Source organism: Podarcis bocagei, assembly GCF_964188305.1.
Source record: "Podarcis bocagei genome assembly, chromosome: Z".
Classification (NCBI taxonomy): Eukaryota; Metazoa; Chordata; class Lepidosauria; order Squamata; family Lacertidae; genus Podarcis; species Podarcis bocagei.
In genome coordinates this window covers 42,505,053-42,525,052 of record NC_138140.1, presented here as the reverse complement: position 1 = coordinate 42,525,052, position 20,000 = coordinate 42,505,053, and the positions used below count along the sequence as shown (strand labels likewise).

Here is a 20,000-nt window from a genome sequence, read left to right as displayed (position 1 = left end):
ATGATCTTTTAAAGAAGGCGATAGGTAGGCTTTTTCAGCTGGTCATCTGAAGAGGGGCCATTTGTCATTGAAACTGTTTCTCTGTGCTATGAGTTTAATTTTCTGGTAAGGGGTCTCCAAAGAAACCAGCTTTCTCTTTTGCTTAAGAGTAAACCACAAAGTGAGTGACGCATGAGAGTATGTTTGATCCTGGATCTTTACAGTGAGTAAACCTTAGTCCTGTTCCCACATGTCTTGGGAGCCTGGGAATGACTGGGGACTTTGGTTCACCAAATGCAAGAGCATCAGCATAGAACCCCAAGGTTCTTCTGAAGTCACTTTATTTCAACCAGCTAACTCTTTTGTAAGAGATCTTGACTGATAAAAAACATTGCTGCAACATACTCAAGCCATGTTTAACTCATATGTAGGTATGGGAAAGCTTCACGCTTCGCTTCTTAATTCAGGACATGTTGCTGCCTTAAGCCAAATTAGAACAATGGTCCATCCATCACAGTAGTTGTCTTTTCTGGCAACAGCTCTTCAGAGTCTTTCTCAAGAGCCTTTAAACTGGATTTGTGAGGAATCTCTGTGCATACATTGCAGATGCTCTAACCACCAAGCTATGACCCCCTGAAGACTATGTCCTGCTCTTAGCAGACAGCAATGCCTTAGTGCCATGTCAAGTGTTTAAAGAACATCTGCACATATAACAAAACATTGTTTTCTGCACTCTCATTAAGGTAGTAAAGTGCAATACCCCCACTTTTTTTGTTTACCATTTGAGAGGAGCACTTTATGGGCCCATCTCAAAATCCAGGTAATCATGCTTTTAACTGGGCAAGTTATGGACAGTTCAGTTATTCACCGCCTGAGTAACATTTAATCATGTTTACTGGAGAGCAAGTTCCAAATTCAGCAAGGCTTACTTCTTGGGGGCAAGAATGCTTAGGACTACAATCTTAACATTTCAGAGTTAGCTTTGCTGCCCTGTCATTATTTGAAAAGAAAAAAAATGCTTATCTTTAGTTTTTCTTCAGTGCTTTCAAGAGTATGCTTTAGAAGCTATAATTCCAAGGTTTCTATTTTTTAATTAACTGGAGCTACCTCTGGAGCCTTACTTGCCTGAGAAGCAGGTTAGAATTTTCAAAGGGCTAGGAAGATATAATATGTCAGCCTATTTCCTAAATGGCTCCTTACCTGACCTTTACTTTTCAGATATTCCTCTGCCCCATGCTGCAGCCCCTCCCAATCCTGAATACACCCCAACTTTTTGACTGAAGGCACAGTTCACTCCTGATCCCAAAGTTCACTTTTAGCAGGGAGGAGCAGCAGTTACCCAATTTCCTGCATTTCTGCACACTCCACTGTGCTGAGCACATCTCCCACAGGAAAGAGGCAAGTCTCAATCTAGGCAGAGGATGCAATAACTGATTTTGATGAACATCCATACAAATCAAATGACTGAATACCCTCCCAATAGAGAGATGGAAGAAGGCAACTGACAACTGAATCACTCAGCTGCCCTCAAGGTAGAGGCACACCAGCAGAGTTCTCCTGGGAGGCTAACAAGCCCTGCCAGGTAATGCAGAGACATACTGTACAACACAGGCCATCTCCTTCCCTGGAGTAGCCAGTGTTGATGTGCACCTCAGCATCACTAGCAGCAGTGGTCCATTCCTGTTCAATATAGTGCATGGATAGACCAAACCCCACATCCCCAATAATGAACAACTGGGGGAAGCAAGTAAGCCTGGAACACCCACTCAAGCAGGGGTGTAGCAGGTGAGTCTCCCCTGAAGACAGCCCATTCTTCTTGATCTGCTACATTCAGCAGCTGAATATCCAGGATGCACTAGTCACAGAGAGGAAGCCTGGACAGCTGAGATAGCCCAGGAGGTAGAGCATGAAGATCTTAACTCATCTACGCAGCTGCAAATAAAATGTGTTTAAAGTGCAATATACAAATGTGATACTACATGGCAAGAGCAAGCTATGCAGAAAAAACAAAACTCCCTGCTTAATGTTTGTATTTTTGTATTTTGACTTTGTATTTTTCTGTTTTTGTATTTTTTCTGTATTTTCTCACTGATAAATTTAATAAAATATTAATAAAAAAAACAAGAGCAAGCTATGTAAAATTCAATGTATTTTTCAAAATTTTTATTATTATTATTTTAAAAAAGCATCTTCACAGAGTTTTTTTTAATATGTGTGTAGATTCCACCTGAGGTTCAAGCCCCATGTTGGGCAAAAAATTCTAGCACTACAGGAGGTTGGACTAGATTACTTTCATGGTCCCTCCCAACTCTACAATTCCGTGATTAAGATTCATGAAGGGGGCCAACAGGCACCCTCCCAGCTTGAGGCTCGCAAGTCATTTCAAGAGCTTCTGTTCTCCAGCAGCTCAAAAAACCTAGATGCTACTTCTATCAACACTATTATTATTATTATTATTATTATTATTATTATTATTATTATTATTATTATTATTATTATTATTATTATTATGACGGACACAACACAATGGCGACGGACACAAAGCAGTCTGGTGACTCACACAGAAGCCCAACAGGCACCCTCCCAGCTTCAGTCTGGGTTCTCTGCGGTGCAGTGTGTGTGCGTCTGGTTGTAAACACCAGAAGGCTGGTGGTTCGAAACCACCCAGAGGCACCTGTGGGCGGGATTCCCGCATATTGCAAGGGGGTTGGACTAGATGACCCTTGGGGTCACTTCCAGCTCTTTTTTTGGTGGGGTGGGTTGTCTATCCAATCCCACTGCCCCTCCCCCCCCCCGCAGCCGTTTCAGCCCCGCTTTCCTCCCAGAGCCGGCGCTCACCTGATCCTTCGAGCAAGGAGAGGACGAGGGCGCAGAAGAGAGCGCGCGGGAGGCGACCGGCGGCTGAGCGCTGCGTCTCCATGCCGGCGGCGGAGAAGCGGCTTCCTCGGAGCCGGAAGAAACGAGCGGGCAGGCGCAGGTGGCGACGGCGACCTCGATGCCAGTCACCTGAGTAGAACGAGCGAACGGGGCGGGGGAGGGAGGAGGAGTCGCTGGGCGTGGCCTCGCGGCGGCAGCCAATCACGGCGCCGACCCCGCCCCGCCACCGTCTTTGTGGTTCACAGCCTCAGCCGCTTCTCCGGCAACCAGCAAGGGAGGGTGACGTTGGGCTGCGCGTGATTGTTTACAGGCTGTCATCCTCTTCTCTTCCTCACTGTTGCTGTTAAGAGTGTCTTTGTTTATTAAACTCCGCCTGACGGGACTCTAGGCGGCTAACTGATTAAAAAAAAGAACCGCTAACCGTTCTTAATAGAATTAAGACAGTATATACGGATATAAAATCTGTTTAAAACGTACAAATAATTACAATAAAACTAGCCCATTCATTAAGCCCTGTACCAAGCCCGCCCTATCTCCTCTTCCACGTTGTTAAAAGCTTTGTTGAGGGGCTATAAAGGGGAAGGGGAAGCGCTACAAAAATAGTAAGACACAGAGATCGGTTTTGTTTTAAATGATAAAGCAACAACACGCACTCTTAATTGTTACCGCTGACCTGTATTTTACACTGGAAGCGCCTGGGAGCAGGGACCTTTTCCTCATAGGTTAGGCAAAAGAAATATTATAGGCTTATTAAATACACCTAACCTCTCATTATTTTATTTAATAAAATCTGTATATCGCTTGATTGTAGTAAAACCAAGTGGTTTGCAAGATATACTAAAAAGTATACACAAAAAACCCCAGTTAAAAACAAACATAATCTTTTAAAAAATAATAGCACGAGAGATTAAAGCGCATCAAGATCTACATATGAATTGTAGACAAAAAGAGACAAGGTGTGTATGTATGTGCACTCTCTCTCTCTCTCTTTCCCTGTGTGTGTGTGTGTGTGTGTGTGTGTGTGTGTGTGTGTGTTTAATCACACTATCTGTGCTAAGTGGCTTACCAAGGCCAGAACACCTGTCATTCAGAGCTGTTTTGTGAATTTCCAGAAGGTTAGCTGTGCTTATTGCAACAGAAACAACAGTCTTCGGGCATATTAAAAACCAAAAAGTTTATTAAGGATGCATCCAGCACCGGATTTAAGGTGGTGCCCTCCTCACAGTGCACCAAGCCGAAGGGATGCAAAATGATGACAATACAGTATTGAGAATATCCATTTTAAAAGGAACTGCGCCAAAATGAATTATTGTGAAAATAAGAAATAATTAACAGGCGCATGCCAGATTTTGTCCTTACTCAGGGCATCATATTACCAAAGTCCTCCCCTGGGGGAATGAGATGCATAAGGGTTCGCTCAGGGACAACCTTGATGGGTGGGTGGCACGAGTTATCCGAGTCTGAAAACCTGTATTCATACCTGCATTCACTTCCGTGTGTGTATGTGTCTAAAGAAATCTGCTGGATCAGGCCAAAGGCCCATCTAGGCCAGCATTCTATTCTCTCAGTGGCTAACCAGTTGCCCACCAGAAGCCCGCAAGCGTGTACACACATGCAGAATATGTACATATCTATATGAGAGGCCACAAGACTTTGTCAACCCACACAGGCATGCACATACAGAGGGCCTGGCACTTCCACGAGGGTTCAGTTCCAGGGGTCCGCATGCAAAGGTAAAATGAGGCAAAGTCAGGAAGCCCCAGAACTGCCAACCCACCCCCTATGCGAGGCAGAAGGCTGTTAGCTCTGGCAGTTTCACCAAGGCTATCCCATGACATTCCCAGAGCCATAAGGCGTGAATACAGGTGAAACTCGAAAAATTAGAATATCATGGAAAAGTTCATTTATTTCAGTAATTCAACTTAAAAGGTGAAATTAACATATGAGATAGACTCATGACATGCAAAGCAAGATATGTCAAGCCTTTATTTGTTATAATTATGATGATCATGGCGTACAGCTGATGAAAACCCCAAATTAACAATCTCAGAAAATTAGAATATTAAATGAAATCAGCAAAACAAGGACTGCAAATAGAGCAATATTGGACCTCTGAGAAGTAGAAGCATGCATATGTACATTTTCCCCCTTCAAAATATAGTCTGGACCCCCACATGGTCTGAGGGATGGTGGAACGGCCATCTGCTGAAAAAGTTTTCTCACCCCTGAGCTAAATTCTACTCAGAACAAACCTGAGTAAGTCACGCTATTTCTAATTTGAGTGGTTCTCCTGACTATGGCTGACACGCTACACCTAAACAGCATGGTGATAACAAGAACCAACAGTGGTGTTTTGAAAGAAAGTCAACCGAACAATTAAACCAAACAAACCACAGAGAGAAAATGCTGAGTTATAAGACACATCCCGCCGCCCACTGTCCCGTCACGTGCAGCTTCTGTAATAATTGCAAATAAAGGGGCTGATGTTGTTGTGCGGGGGTAACGAGATCAGGTGTCAACAACAGCAAAAAATAGATTTCAGGCTGCAGTTTGCAACTCACATCACAAGAAAGTGCTTTTTGTATGTGCATGTGGGTGTTTGCAGTGTATGTTTTGTATACAGTATTTGAAATTGTAAAGGTCAGCAGCACTGCTGATGGGCTCCGGCACTTTCGCACCCTTAGCAGATCAGGAGACAGATGTATACGAAAAGCAGTTTATGTGAAACCTGAATTCCCAAGTGGACAGACAATGGTCTTTTGTTTTTGTGCTTTTACACACTAACAAATATGCTGTAATTTATTTTAAGTAACCACTTTTTGCTTTAGGATGCACTCTGGCATTTATTTAGATACCTAGGAATTCAGGTTGATATTATGAAACACATTTATTACATTTATGAGTAAACAACCACCATGACAGTAAAAAGGAGAAGTTGCTAATATAAATCAACAATTATATACAGTACTTAAAGTGTTCATCTATATTTTCATCTATATTTTCTCTTCAAGAGTATCATGATCCTACTTTCACAGATGGAAGACCAAGGTAGAGACAAAGGGAAACTTCCAATTTATTGGAACCACCTTTGTGATGATAATACAGTACTTGCATAAAGGATAAAGTCCAATTTTATGCATGTTTACTAAGTAAGTCCATCTGAGATCCATGCAGTTTACACCAAGCATATGAAAGCGGCAATCCTAAGCACACATATTTGTAAAGTCCATTGAAGTCTTATTTGGGGTGCCAGCACGCTCAGAAATGCATTGCAGAAGTGGAAAGAATTATCCATGCCAGGCTTGATTGGTAGCATCTAGGGATAATAATAAAATAAAATAAAATACTCATGTGGAACTGTACTGTTGCTGAAATTCTAACTTCACCAGATAGGATGCGCCTAACACTGGCTGCTCCACAGTGAATCAGCTCTGTAAACAGGGTAAAAAAAGGTAAAGGACCCCCTGGATGGTCAAGTGCAGTCAAAGGCGACTATGGGGTTACATGCCTCTGATATTCTCTTCTTCGCCACTGGTGGTCAGTGTCTTACCATGGTTCGTGAATGTGAGGCTGTAGGCATGGAGACAGAGAGTAATCAGAAGAAGCAGAGGTGTGGTGAGGGAGAGACGCTTGCTGGTTTGTGGTCCTTCCTGAAGCCTTTTAATGTGGCTTCTTGGCACACATCCCTAATTATTCCTTGGGTATGGCCGCTGTCGCATGCTGACAGTTTCTAGGAGCACAGGTGAGAGCTGAGTGCAGGGTGGGGACCAAGCTACCCTCTAAGGAGCACACTATGTCCCCCACCAGAACTACTCCTCCTCCCCTAACACCCCATATGCCCCTGTATTAATATTTTAACAACTGGTGGATCATGTCACAGGAATTTTCCCTATACCAGGTCAGATTGTTTGATTATAGTACTTAATATTTGTATTGTGCTTTCAATTTTGTGTGCATTATGCTTGCTCCTTGCAGCAACCCTGGAAGACAATTCAGGAATATTATGTCCAAATATTACAGATGTGGGGGATGATCAAGGCTAGTAGTATCTCATCTGACTGGCAGCAGTTTTCTATCACCTCAAACAAAGGACTTTCCCACCACCTGATCATTCTAAACTTGGCTATGCTCAGTGCAATCTCTGAAGCCCCTTCAGCATCTTCTGTACCTTACCTTGGATTAGTGCTGCCACCGCAGCACCCATTCCTGCCCCTCTCTCCCTCTACCTCCTTGAGAATGCCACTGTGATCAATACCAAGCCCTCCCAGTCATAGTTCAGCAGCCTCAGCTTTTGCAGCTGGAGTCAGTCAGGGTCCTGCCTTCCCAGGTGGGAAGAGGCCTGCAAGGCAGGGAGCAAATCTTCTGTCAGAGCCTGGGTGGACATTGAGGAGCTGTGGCTGGATTTTGATAAGTGTGCACCAGGAGAAGTGGGGGTTGGAGGCTGACTTGGAAGAAAGGATCAGTGAACTGAGGGGACCTGTTACAGCTAAGAGAAGAGAGTCAGAGGCAGGAGAAGCTGCAGGATTGGCAGGTGAAGAACAGGTGCAGAAGGGAGAGAGAGAAAGGTCCAGCTGGTGTAGAGTCCAGGGCTGCCACACCTCTTCCTCCTGCTCCCACCTATCCTGCTCCACTCTCCCCCAGGACCAGAAAAGGATTGAAGCGGGAGGAGCAAAAGCTTGCATGCAGCTTTTTTTTTTGGGGGGGGGGGGGGAGATACATAAGCTGAGAACAGGGGCGAGGCCTCTGTTGTAGAAACTGCCTCACTGTGTGCACACCTAGAAGTAACTGACAGACATGTTACTGATGGACTTGCCTTTCCCTAACTTGTAAGTGTACTTTTGACAATAGATAACTCCTCACTCCAGACATTCCTTGTCTGTTAGCACCATAATAGACTGACTTGTGATGCACCAGGTATTTGGCAACAATCCCTACCCCCTACTTTTGCAGTGCCAGGCACGCATCAACCCAGGTCTCCTATCAAGCAATGGGAAATATTTAACAACAACAACAACTGCAAATGAGACTTTGTGACTTCATTGCATGCAGTACTGTGCTACAGCCTTTAGCCATGTAAAAGGACTATAACCACCAATGGATTCTAGCTAGTTGCCTGCAATCATTTTATTCCCTCTAGAATTTGTGATTCATGACTATGCTGAAACTCATCAGAAGTGTCATTCAGAACCACTTTCCAGTTGACTTGATCCTCTTAGGAGGCAAGGTCTGCCTTTCAGGATGATTACCAAGCTGCTGGGCTTTGCTCAGCTCTGTGACCTCAATACTCCAAGCCAGCCGGTGTCACAAAAGACTGCTGCTGCTGGTTTCTGTTAATTTCTCCTGCACATAAGTCGGGGGGGGGGGGAGGGAGGGAAGTGGCAAGCATCCTCTGTTCAACCACACAAGAGGGCATTAAACAGAACAAAGAAAACAACTAGTCAATGGGCAGAGACCTGGTGTCATGGACTGCATGTCCCATTTCCTTAAAAGGAAAGAAAAAAGCTCAACAACTTTGACTGCCCCCCCCTTAACAAAAATCCTGGTGATGCCCATGGTGGACTGCCTGGATGCAGAGTGGTGGGAGGCAGGGGAAGGAAGGCTCAGAGCCAGGGGTGTGAGGTGGGAAGATCAGCGGTCAGAGGGAGAAGAGGGAGCAGATTGGGAGGAAGTGCCGTAACCTGAAGAGGCAACAGGGTTTAGTGAAGAGGAAGAGACTGGGGCACAGAGGGGTTCAGAGGCAGGTGGTGTGGGGGCCAACAGGCAGAGTGGAGGCGGGTTGCTGAAGAAGTCAGGGAATCTCATCCTAATGCAACCAGCTCCTCTTCCCCCTGGTCTCTCAGAACATGCAGAGAAATGAAGAGGGTGGTGCAAGAGGGACCAGGTGAAGGAGCATTAGAAGCCAGGGACCTTCAGTCCTCGCATCTGCCTCACTGGGGAAAGACCTACTGATAAAAGTTGCTGTTATCACTGCATTGTTTTGATTTCTTTGAATAACGCCAGGGTTGGCAAGGTTTACCTTGCCTGGACCAGTTCACTCCAGCAGTCCCCACCGTGGGCTGGATTGTGAGCGTGCACGTCTGCGATTTCTGGCGCCGCAGAAGCAAGTCCCATGCTGTGCCAGTTTAGCACAGCGTGGTAGCTCGGTTTGGGGGTGGCTCAGGGCTGGTTAAACAACCCCTGTGGGCCGCTTGTGGTTCATGGGCCTTAGGTTGCCAACCCCTGGAATAATCAATTAGCTTCACTGACACTGGGTGTTTTACTGCTGACCTGCCCAGTTGTGGCTTCTGACACGTGGAGGATCACATTTGGCCCCTGGGCTTAACAAATCTTGGCTAGGTCAGCAGTTGTTGGCCCATATGGCTGGCTAACTTTAAGCAGGTGGGTGACGATGGAACCAGGTTTTACCTGGCACAGGCATCTGTGCAGCTTTTGAAAGTTCATTTAAAAGTCTTCTCTGTATGTTACATCCAAAATACACAATGAGTGCATACTATGCCGGGACAAGGAGCCCAGGTCATTTGCTTTACCCACATTGATTGATTTCAATCTGCAGTTGATCTTCCTGGAAATACAAAGGAACCAGCCTCAGGGGGTTCTTATAGACATAGGGAACCAACCCCATGTCTCTTCTGTCATAAGAATTACTATTATAATGGCTAGAAATTCTATGTGAAAATGCTATTTTATTGGGCTTTTGGCCTTGAAAACAGCTGTATCTAAAATCAAATTAAGTTTTGCCAGATGTTTACCCACACTAAAGCAACCTTCTTAAGAACCACCAAGGAGTGTGCAAGCAGGCCTAAAGACAGCATCAGTGTGGTATGCACACCTGCACAATGGCACTGCAACAGTTTTTGGTACAGACCTCCTTGTGTCCAGCAGCCAAGAAAGGAGGGCAATTTTACAAGGCTATACAAGTTCTAAGAATAAGACAAAAACTTGAGTCGCATGTGCATGACACTTGTGCATGGCATATGCAACTCTGGAATGTGAGTGCCCCCCTTTCCAATTCCTTCTGCAACAAAGCTGTCTGACATTACTTCCCAAAGTGGTAAAGTACAGTTGACTCTTCCCCTTGAAACTAGTACCAAATTTTGGCTTGCGATTCTGGTTTGGTGGGAAGGAAGCACAAACCATAATTTGGTAGCTTGGATTGAGCAGCAAACTATGGTTTGGTCTGAAGAGGGAAGTACAGGGGAAGAGGGCAGGAAAGTGTGTGTGAAGCTGAAACTTACATGTACTGCCAAACTAGTTTAAGTGCTTTCTTTGGGTTGGTTCAGGTGCAACTTTTTTGGCTGTGAGAATTCTTACGAATTTGTAAGCGGTCAAGAGAAACAACACATTTTAACACTCCCAAATGTACATGGCACACATTCCATACCACATGACAAAATGAAGAGTTTAGCAACACAAAACTGTTTATTATTTATTAAATGACACAAAATACCTAGATAACAGACTCACTCTTTTTAAAGGACACATATTTACATTATTTACCAAAGGAAAGACTTGCTGTACCCATCCACTGACTTTGAAATTTTCACTTTTTTTTGCACTGAAGGATGCAATGCCCCATTTGCAGACCTGTGTATGTAGAACATATTTTTTTTTGAAGGAACAGGTTATTTCTCCCTCCCACAAATGTGTGCCTCCTTCCACAACCCAACTCCAAAGGTATTCTTCTGAATAACTTCTTTATACAAAAAGTATATTACATTTTTGAATGCTGCTGTACTCTTAGAACTTTAAAGTGTGTTTAAAAGGAGGAAATGCTCAAAAATGAAAGTGATACTTTAAGAATGCACAAAACCAAAAACACTTTGTCTTATAAAGAAAGTTACGACAGATGCTCTGCTTTGGAAAAGTTAAGAGACCAGGACACACAAACAGAAAAATAAGCATCTGAAAGAGATCAGGAAAGTAAAACCATAGCTAACGTAAGTTTTTTTAAATTCTACTTTTTAAAAAGTTTACCATATATACTTTGGCACCTTTTTGTAAGCTAGAGAACAAAACAATCTTTACAACACATTTGCCATTAGTTTTGAAACAAAATGGTCACGGTTTTCTTTAAAATGAATTTAAATCAGAAAGAAAGAAAAAATAATTCATTTTGTATGGTATAAAGTTTTTTGTTTTTTGTTTTACAAATCCCCCAAACAAAAATATTTGTCAGAATAAATTTGCAGTTTTTAAAAGAAATGCAACTGCTTTGAACTGCACACAACAGAGGAAGATCTGAAAATGTCTGGCCAGACAGACAGTTTGGGTCGCAGTCTAACCCCACTGCAAGAAAATGTATTTATATATATCTATTATAAATATCTTTATGGCTCAATAAAGCAGGCACATGATTCCAGCAAAAAACAGGAAAAAGAAAAAAGTTGCTGGAGAATATGGCTGGAAAGTAGTTTTTGCCATAGCTCAATATCAATTACTGGAAGATAGGGAAAGTGACTTAGTAATTTAGCAATGCTCACTGGGGAAAAAAAATGTGAAGCAAAGGCATAGTTTGTTAGTTTTCTTATTTGTTCATATTTTAACACACTGCTTCTGGAAAATGTTTTTTGCAGAAATGTGACAATTGAATGGATCACAATCACAATTTTGGGCACATTTCAGAATAGGATTAAGGTGCAGTTTCCAAAGAACTTACCCCAGATAAGAGTTTGCTCTAGTTGAAATTCTCTTTTAAAAGGAATTATTTCCTTCTCCAAAAGGCATTCAAATCACAAATTTGTATCAGGCACACCAAATTGTACAGCAGCTTTCATTTCCATCCACTCCCCATTGTGAACTCCTCCTAAGTTTATTTTCTATAAATAATGCTCATTCTGGGGGACACTTTTGAGAAACATCACATATAAGTGGAGCAAGGATGGCAACAGCAGAAGAGGCATCCTGCAGCTGACGCAGAACAATCTTTAAAAGCACATCGTGTGATGAATTCTTAGTTACCGTCTCCCCAAGATTTCCCAAACCTCACTTGATCTAGCAATATTACTCTGTAAATGGCAGGCTCTCATACTTAAAATGGGTCTGTTTTGCTGTAAGCATTGCCCTTTCTTAGGTGACCAGGGCAGAATCTGAAGATAAGCCATCAAAAGATTTTCTGGCTTAAGTAGTTGTGGGGAGCTTTGGGAAGTCAGCTCTGGTGAGCTGTAACTTATCAATACTGTGTCATGCTCAGTATAGAATTGCTCAGCTTTTGTTAAACAGGAGCACTCCCAAAAGAAGCCTGAAGAGAAACCATGAGAACAAAAACAAATTTAACAAACAACATTCAGAAAAGTTGAGCTTCAAAAACAATGTAACACACAAAAGAAGGTCGAGGATATGATTATTCCCCCACCCCTGCAGCCAAGCTAATGTTGACCCATTCGTGGGTATAAAGGTTTGGGGTGGGGTGGGGGTGAAGGTTGTTCCAAAGTCAGAAAGAGGCTTCAATGCCCTTGTTGCCTTTCCCAACTTCCTGGTATCTTCTGAGGGTTGTGCAATACTTGAAGAAGACTAGCTTTCTAGATTCTTTGCAGCTATACAGTTAAGGAGAGCCTGGGAAGCCTGGCAGATTGATTCAAGGCACAATGCAGCTGACATCAGATGCATCTCTACAAAAAAAGCCATCTAGATTCCTGGCCCAATAGGAAGCCCCATAGGATTCTGCAAAGGATGAAACCCCCTGCTTTTTGTTCTTGTAGTGCTTACGTAAAGACAGAGGGAATCCCAAACCAACAACTGTGGTATTATTAATTTCTGAGTATACAGTGTTAACGTTTTCTTCTTTGCAATACTAAAAAAATGTATTTTACTAATACTAAAATACATTAATAATGTTTTTTATTTGTTTGAAGGCAACGAGCAAAGGGAGCATCAGTAGTTTTAACCCCTGCACTTTCAAGGTTGCACAAATCCAAGCATGGGGTGCCACAACAACGAACAGTATCAGCCTTACAAGTGCATTCACAGGAGTGTAATTTTATTTCCAAAGAAATAAAAACTTGGGTGAACGTGAGATTGGCCTTTGTTATTCAGAGTGATAGTGAAATCAATACTTTGGCTGTTTATTATCAAACCCTTAAAAAGGGCTTCCCTTTAGACCAAGGACCCAATGGAACCACAAAGACCAGATACTTCCATACAGTTTTCTGCACACCATACTGAATATCATGCGAAGAGTTCAACAGCATTCTTCTGAAAATGTAAATACCAAAATGGGCATGTGAAAATCAATTGAAATGCCCACTCTACTACACCCCCACCCCACCCCTTGTGTTGCTTCCATTCAGCCACTGGTAGTAGAAAAAGTTAATTTAATGGGATCAACAGGTTTGCTTATCCATCAGCAACCAAGTAGAACATCAAGTGTGCAGAAAAGGAAAGAAAGGCCCATTGTGTGTTTATGCAATGTAGTTGTACTGGTTCGGGTTCTCCTTGTCTCTTTCCATGTAGTCTCTGTCAATCAACGACTCTATTCTCTTCTTAAGGTCCGCAGGCTGTGAAAGCAATTCAGGAAGTCAGCAACCATCTTTTAATTATGGTAGTATTAAAATATGTATATAATGATCATTCAGTTTTTACATATTAGTGTACTAATTCAATTCCTTCACACGGGTGCAAAGGTTTATAAACAGAAAGAAATTAAGATTCACAACACAGGTGGACTTTGGACATGCACTTTACTGCATCTACAAAATCTTCCTATTTTAATAACACATAGCATATAGGCATATGTTCTGAGTGCTGAAAGCTCACAGCCTTCCTAACTTATCCTATACTGGAATTCTTTATCATTTGCTGACTAAATCTTCTGGTTTTGCTATACTAAAGGTAAAGGTAAAGGTAAAGGGACCCCTGACCATTAGGTCCAGTCACGGACAACTCTGGGGTTGTGGCACTCATCTCGCTTTATTGGCCGAGGGAACTGGCGTACAGCTTTCGGGTCATGTGGCCAGCATGACTAAGCTGCTTCTGGCGAACCAGAGCAGCGCATGGAAACGCCGTTTACCTTCCCGCTGGAGTGGTACCTATTTATTTTCTTGCACTTTGTGCTTTCAAACTGCTAGGTTGGCAGGAGCAGGGACCCAGCAACGGGAGCTCACCCCCGTTGCGGCGATTCGAACTCCGACCTTTTGATTGACAAGCCCTAGGCTCTGTGGTTTAACCCACAGTGCCACTGGCATCCCTTTTTGCTACACTGGACATTCTCAAAAACAAAACTATTTTTCACTTGAAAGTTCTGTAACAAGCAGAGAATTTGCAGGACTAATTTTGCTGCCGATAGTTTAAGAAAGAACACCCATACTCTACCTTTACTGGGAATTTAAGCTGGTTGTATACTTCAGACACGAGCAGATTGTGGCTCAAAGTCTTGCGCATTTTCATGATTCTCACAATTGCAGCATCAATTTGGTACTGACGATCCTGAAAGACCCTCTCTGTAGTGCTTGCTTGTTCTTCCACCTGCAGGAGCAGGACATTTGGAAAAGAAAGCATATCAGAAATAGAGAAAGTTTTTACTATGTCAACTCTAAAGTGAATGGATTAATTTAAATCAGCCATTAATTTGGGATGGGTAGATGAAATTACATTGGTGTTCCACAAGGTACTACTTCCGATAAGAAAGGCCACCCCCCTAAACCTGAATATCCTAAATATATCTTTGTATTCCAAGTCACCTGTTTCTACGCAAGCCATCTCTGTTCATCAAGTTAATTATTTGGGTGTCGCCATTTAGAAGTCAGGCAGGCAGGGAGGCAGGCAAGCAATGACTAATAATTAGGATCTCTCAGGAGGAGAATCCTGCCTTTGAAATACCTTTCCCATAACTGTATATGCCTACTATCCTGCATTTTAAGCACCAGTTTGAAAAGCTGTTATTTGTTCAGGCCTCTGCAATAGTATTTAAAGGCTGATTATTGTATATCTGGCTAAGAACAAACAGGAGTCCTGCTAGATCATACCCAAGGTCTAGTTGACCCAGCAATCTGTTCTTGCAGTGGTGAACTGGACACCATTGAGAAGCTTATAGCAGGGCATGAGCACAACAGCCCTCGGCCATTCATAGTCCAACATCTGGTGTTCAGTAGCATCCTCTCTACAATACTGGAACAGGTACATGGCCATCATTACTAGTAGCCATTGATAACCTATTCCTCCATTGATTTGTCTAACCCCTCTTTAAAGCCATCCAAACTGGTGACTACCGTTACATTGATTCAAATGTTTTAGTGTTTCATGACTTCTATAGTGTTTTAGTGTTTCATGACTTCCTGTTTGCTTTCATTTTTAAATGGTAAAGCTGCATGGAAAGTGATTTTTTTTTTTTTACATTAAATAAATATTAAGTCTTTTTGCTGGGGTGCGGGCAGTGTCAATGAGAAGAATGCACATTTTGTAACACCAACAGCAACTGAAAAACTGTGTGGGGAGTAAGACCTGGTGGCTCAGAGGAAACATAATTTCCACCCTCTCCCTGGTCATCTTTTAGAGGGCGTTTAGCGGCAGGAAGGAAATGGAAATAAACCAGTACAGTGGTACCTCTGGTTGCGGACGGGATCCGTTCCAGAACTCTGGTCAGGCCCCAAGGTTTCCGCAGCTGGAGGAACCACTTCTGCACAGGCGTGGCGGTAAACCACTTCTACGCGTGCGAGAAACACTTCCAGGTTTGCCGCTTTCGCAACCTCAAGTTTACGTTAGCTGAGGGTAATGTAAGCCGAGGTGCTACTGTATATTATAAGAATAAGCTATAGCTAGCAAGCCACCCAGCAAGGAACTGATGGCAATGAATAATTCAACCAGTAAGCATGCAATGTAAATAGATGCTTTGCCAAACACTAGGAAAATGAAAATCTAATTTAATGTAAAAGACAGCTTTCGTTTGTAATGAGCCAAGAGCAAGTGTCTTAATGTCCCAAGCTCAGAAAAAAGAAGTTTGTGTAACCCCTCCCTCTGGCATATCAAATAGCTCCTGATGACTCCAGCAGCATAAATGGAAAGCTGGAGTCAACACAGCTGCCACTGATCTGCTTCTGGGTGATTTAGGCCACTGATCAGGCGACCAGAAAACATATGTCAGTAATCTGAAGGGGGTTGGGGGAAACAGGTACCGTTTCTTTCATCTGGATCTGATTGATTTTTATCCTGAATAGCTTATGCCTGAAGTCATCATTGCAGGTAAATTTGTCACCATCTTCCACATCTTTGCCTTTGGGGCTTTTTGTTAGCACTCTGGCCTTGCCACAGGCTAGTGACTGGAGGGTTCGTCGGAGCTCTCCATCCTCTAGAATAGAAAGGAGATGGTTTAGTTTTTTAGTCACTAGTACTCAGAAACAACAAGGAGCATCCAATACTAACCTATTCCAGTAGCTTGTTTTATCTCCTCTAAACTGAATTCTTCACCTTCGTTAAACATAAGCAGCACTAAAGTCTGGAATAATGAAACCTGCAGCTCCTTTTTCCCCTGTCAGAAAAAAAGAATGATAAAAACATTTCTGCATTTCCTTAGAAAACCTAAGAGATTTCTTTAATGATAGTTCTATATGCATGCAGAGGGAAGTCCTACAGCTTGCAGAAATAACATCCATTCTGCAGAAAAGGAAATATTATCCACATGACAACTGTGTTGTCTTTAGAGCAGAGTACTTAATGCCCTATGAAGACATAATGTGTAACTATGGTTTGCCTTCCTTAAATATGTATCTGAAACACTTAGACCAGTTTAGGATTGGCTATGAATGTGGTTGTGAAATTGCACACAGTCTGAATTAACAATGCTGAAATCTATACCGAGCAAACTCTCGTTAGGACAGTTTTCCCGATTCTCCAGCTATTATGTTTCTCTGTTTCCCTGTTTCCAGGCTTAATTCAAAGTGCTGGTTTCAACCTAATAAAATCCTTTTACAACTTGGAAACCAATACAAGTCTATGCTCATCCAGGGTTCAACCCCCCACAAATATATTTATACTTATATTGGGGGGGGGGGGAATGACCCTAACTCAATACTTTTGATGGATCATGGAAAGCCTTGTTCTTGTGGGTATTCACCAAAAGATGGGCATTTCATCCAATGATGGCACAGGATGTTGGTGGCAGAACTGATGAAGAAACGAAAGCACATTACAGTGGTATCTCGCAAGACGAATGCCTTGGAAGACGAAAAACTCGTAAGACGAAAGAGTTTTTCGTTTTTTGAGTTGCTTCGCAAGACGAATTTCCCTATGGGCTTACTTCGCAAGACGAAAACGTCTTGCAAGTTTGTTTCTTTTTTCTTAAAACCGCTTGAAGAGGTGCAGTTGCCACTTGACCGTGCTTCGCAAGACGAAAAATTCGCAAGGCGAAAAAACTCGAACGAATTAATTTCGTCTTGCGAGGCACCACTGTAAATGAAATAAGGCAGAAATGGTTCAATAAAACTGAACAAAAGCCAGAAACCAATTTTAAAAAATGGGATTGATCACTTAAAAAGACCTGTTACATTCCACATTTACTAAATGACTTCAATGAGTGATTAACACTATACTGGTAAGAAAACATTACCTCTTTAAATTCTGCTTTGAGTACACAGTGTCCTAATGTTGATTGCCACTGAAGTTTTCTGCCACTGTGCTTTCCCAGATAAAATGTCTTGAATATCTCTTGCAGTTTCGCCATCTGAAGAGAAGAGAAATATGAGCTTAAAGTTGAAATGATCAACTACTATTTCCTTATTTCTGCCCTCCCCACTCCCACCCCCCACTTTTTGACTGCTTATCTGAAAAGGCTCTATCACTATTATATTTGTACCACGAAACTTTATACTCAAGTCATTTTAATACCAGCATTTTATAACCAAAAGGGTTTAAGATTAGAATTAGTTTCTAATTTTCAGTTAAGTACTGCTAGTTTCAACTAAGTGAATCTTTATTGTGCCACAGCTTCTTAAGAGAATTATTTAATAAAGTCACCTCTATCCCAAATTGTTTAAATATACTTTTTTTTTTAAGTGCAAGAAGCTTCAACTCTTCTCGAATTTTTGTATATTTATTTTTGCTGCTACAAAGGGAGAGGCTCCCAAATTACTTACTTAACCTATTTAATTTAAATAATCGCCCCTCAAAATATCCAATCTAAAGCTTGATGCGATCTCAGACATTTCTTGGCCATCTTCCAGCTTTCTAATTATTAGGTAACTAATGTTTAATTTTAACTTAACTTAAACTAAGTTTGTAGTCATCAGCATCAAAGAAGGGCAATAAATCTATTTGATTTTGGAAGTGTTGTTCAGCTATCTTACCTCTGGTGGCAAGTGCACCTCCATAGGCACATAGGTTGGCCAATAACCCATAGTCAAGATGTTCACGGTGAGTTCAATGTTACCAGGTACATTCTGATTTTGCATATACTACAACAGAATCAAATGGACAGAATTGCCATACAGAACTACAAACAAGCTACAGGCATTATTAGCCATTCACCCACTCCATATTTAGATCCTATCCCTTCTCCAAGGAGCTCAGAATGGCAGAAATCAACTCCCACCTCCCCAGTCACCTTCAAACTAACAGAGATGGAAACTGGGCATAGGTCACCCTGTAAATTTCATGAAATTGAAACCCAGATTTTTCAAGCTGAATTTCCTTATTTACTGCTACATCATACTAGATCCAACAAAAAACAAAAATCCTTAACAGCATTACAAATTTGGCATGCAGAAGCCAAAATGTGTTGATGGAACTGAAGTATGAGTAGTTCAGTTGGTAGAGCATGAGACTCTTAATCCCAAGATTGTGCGTTCAAGTCCCACATTGGGCAAAAGATTCCTGGATTGAAGGGGGGTTGGACTAGATGACCCTTGTGGCCCCTTCCATCTCTACAATTCTATGAGAGGCAGGTATGCGTGTTGTGAGAAAGCAAAGCAAGAGGGAGTCCTTGCAATGTCCTTTTCAGATGCAACTGAACACAAGCGGATAATGATGAAATAAGGATGGCCACTTTGTACCCATACCTGCTTAAACTGTATCATGATGTCTTTAGAAAGCTCCATGTCTTTAAACATTCCTTCAAGTTTACTGGTGAAAGCAGCTCCACATTCTACAAAAGGACAGTTGTGTATTGAAGTTGCAGTTAGGAATTTTGTCACTGTCAACAAGTGACTAAGAGCGCATCATTAACAAGAGGGCAGAGATATATTTTCTGTTTCAGTTCAAGTTGAAGATAAGGGCAGTATTGCAGCGCTGCTCAGGAGTGGCTGGTTTGGTGGCCACTGCTGCAGATTGGTTCTGCTGGTGTTCCCTCACTACTCTGTCCTAGTAAAGCAGCAGTGACACTGCCTTTCAGGAATCCTTCACACGACATTGTTTTTCTATACAGTGGTACCTCGGGTTACATACGGTTCAGGTTATATACACTTCAGGTTACAGACCCCGGTAACCCAGAAATAGTACCTCGGGTTATGAACTTTGCTTCAGGATGAGAACAGAAATTGTGCTCCAGGGGCGTGGCGGCAGCGCAATGCCCCGTTAGCTAAAGTGGTACTTCAGGTTAAGAACAGTTTCAGGTTAAGAACGGGCCTCCGGAACAAATTACTTAACCTGAGGTACCACTGTACAGGAATACGCTCTGTGCAGGAAAAAGGTATGCACATCACAACGGCTAAAGAATACTCAAGTGACTTATTGTACAAAAACATACATTGGGGATTTCCTATGAAAAGTATACACAGAAGAAATTAGCAGAGGATAAAACAAAAAAAAACCTTACCATGTTTGAGCTTGGAAAGCATAGATTTTTCAGCATCGACTGATGCACTTTTGCCGACTAATAGCCGCTTTGCTAAATCTTTTTTGTAAAAGGCCTCAAAAACATCTTTTCCTGTAGAAGAGAAGCAGATTTAAAGCTCCTTTCCAAGTACATGTTCTCCAGAGGGGAACCCTGAAGCTCCCCTCATTCCAAACAGGTCTAGGGGCTTGAGAGATTATTTTGAGATGGCAGAGAGATTCAGTGGAAGGTTTGACCCAACCTTCTTATTATTTCCTCAGGGTGGCTCTATGCTAGAACCAGTTGCTATCTATGCATTCCGACCCACCAAATTTAACAACACAAATAGTTTACAGATTCATTTTTAAAAACCGATGTGCGTAGTTCCTGTGGGTTAACGCAATGAATC

The 20,000-nt window shown here is 42.3% G+C and overlaps 2 protein-coding genes across 7 annotated transcripts in view; both read right to left on the bottom strand.

Moving 5' to 3' along the window:
• The window catches only part of LAMP2 (lysosomal associated membrane protein 2), a 28,649-nt gene extending 25,636 nt beyond the window's left edge, over nucleotides 1-3,013 (bottom strand). For 2 of the 4 annotated variants that reach the window (XM_081179035.1, XM_081179036.1), the window contains exon 1: nucleotides 2,818-3,013. In XM_081179035.1, the coding sequence (XP_081035161.1) occupies nucleotides 2,818-2,899 (82 nt within the window). In that variant the 5' untranslated portion in view covers nucleotides 2,900-3,013. The remainder of the gene's footprint in view (nucleotides 1-2,817) is intronic. The other 2 variants (XM_081179033.1, XM_081179034.1) reach the window with 2 other exon arrangements.
• Nucleotides 3,014-10,256: 7,243 nt separating this feature from the next.
• CUL4B (cullin 4B) overlaps nucleotides 10,257-20,000 on the bottom strand; it is a 31,328-nt gene continuing 21,584 nt past the window's right edge. For 2 of the 3 annotated variants that reach the window (XM_081178978.1, XM_081178976.1), the window contains 8 exons: nucleotides 19,595-19,705; nucleotides 18,840-18,925; nucleotides 18,129-18,236; nucleotides 17,393-17,506; nucleotides 16,210-16,315; nucleotides 15,963-16,135; nucleotides 14,164-14,316; nucleotides 10,257-13,349 (listed from right to left, as the gene is read on the bottom strand). In XM_081178978.1, the coding sequence (XP_081035104.1) occupies nucleotides 13,254-13,349; nucleotides 14,164-14,316; nucleotides 15,963-16,135; nucleotides 16,210-16,315; nucleotides 17,393-17,506; nucleotides 18,129-18,236; nucleotides 18,840-18,925; nucleotides 19,595-19,705 (947 nt within the window). In that variant the 3' untranslated portion in view covers nucleotides 10,257-13,253. The remainder of the gene's footprint in view (nucleotides 13,350-14,163; nucleotides 14,317-15,962; nucleotides 16,136-16,209; nucleotides 16,316-17,392; nucleotides 17,507-18,128; nucleotides 18,237-18,839; nucleotides 18,926-19,594; nucleotides 19,706-20,000) is intronic. The other variant, XM_081178977.1, reaches the window with a different exon arrangement.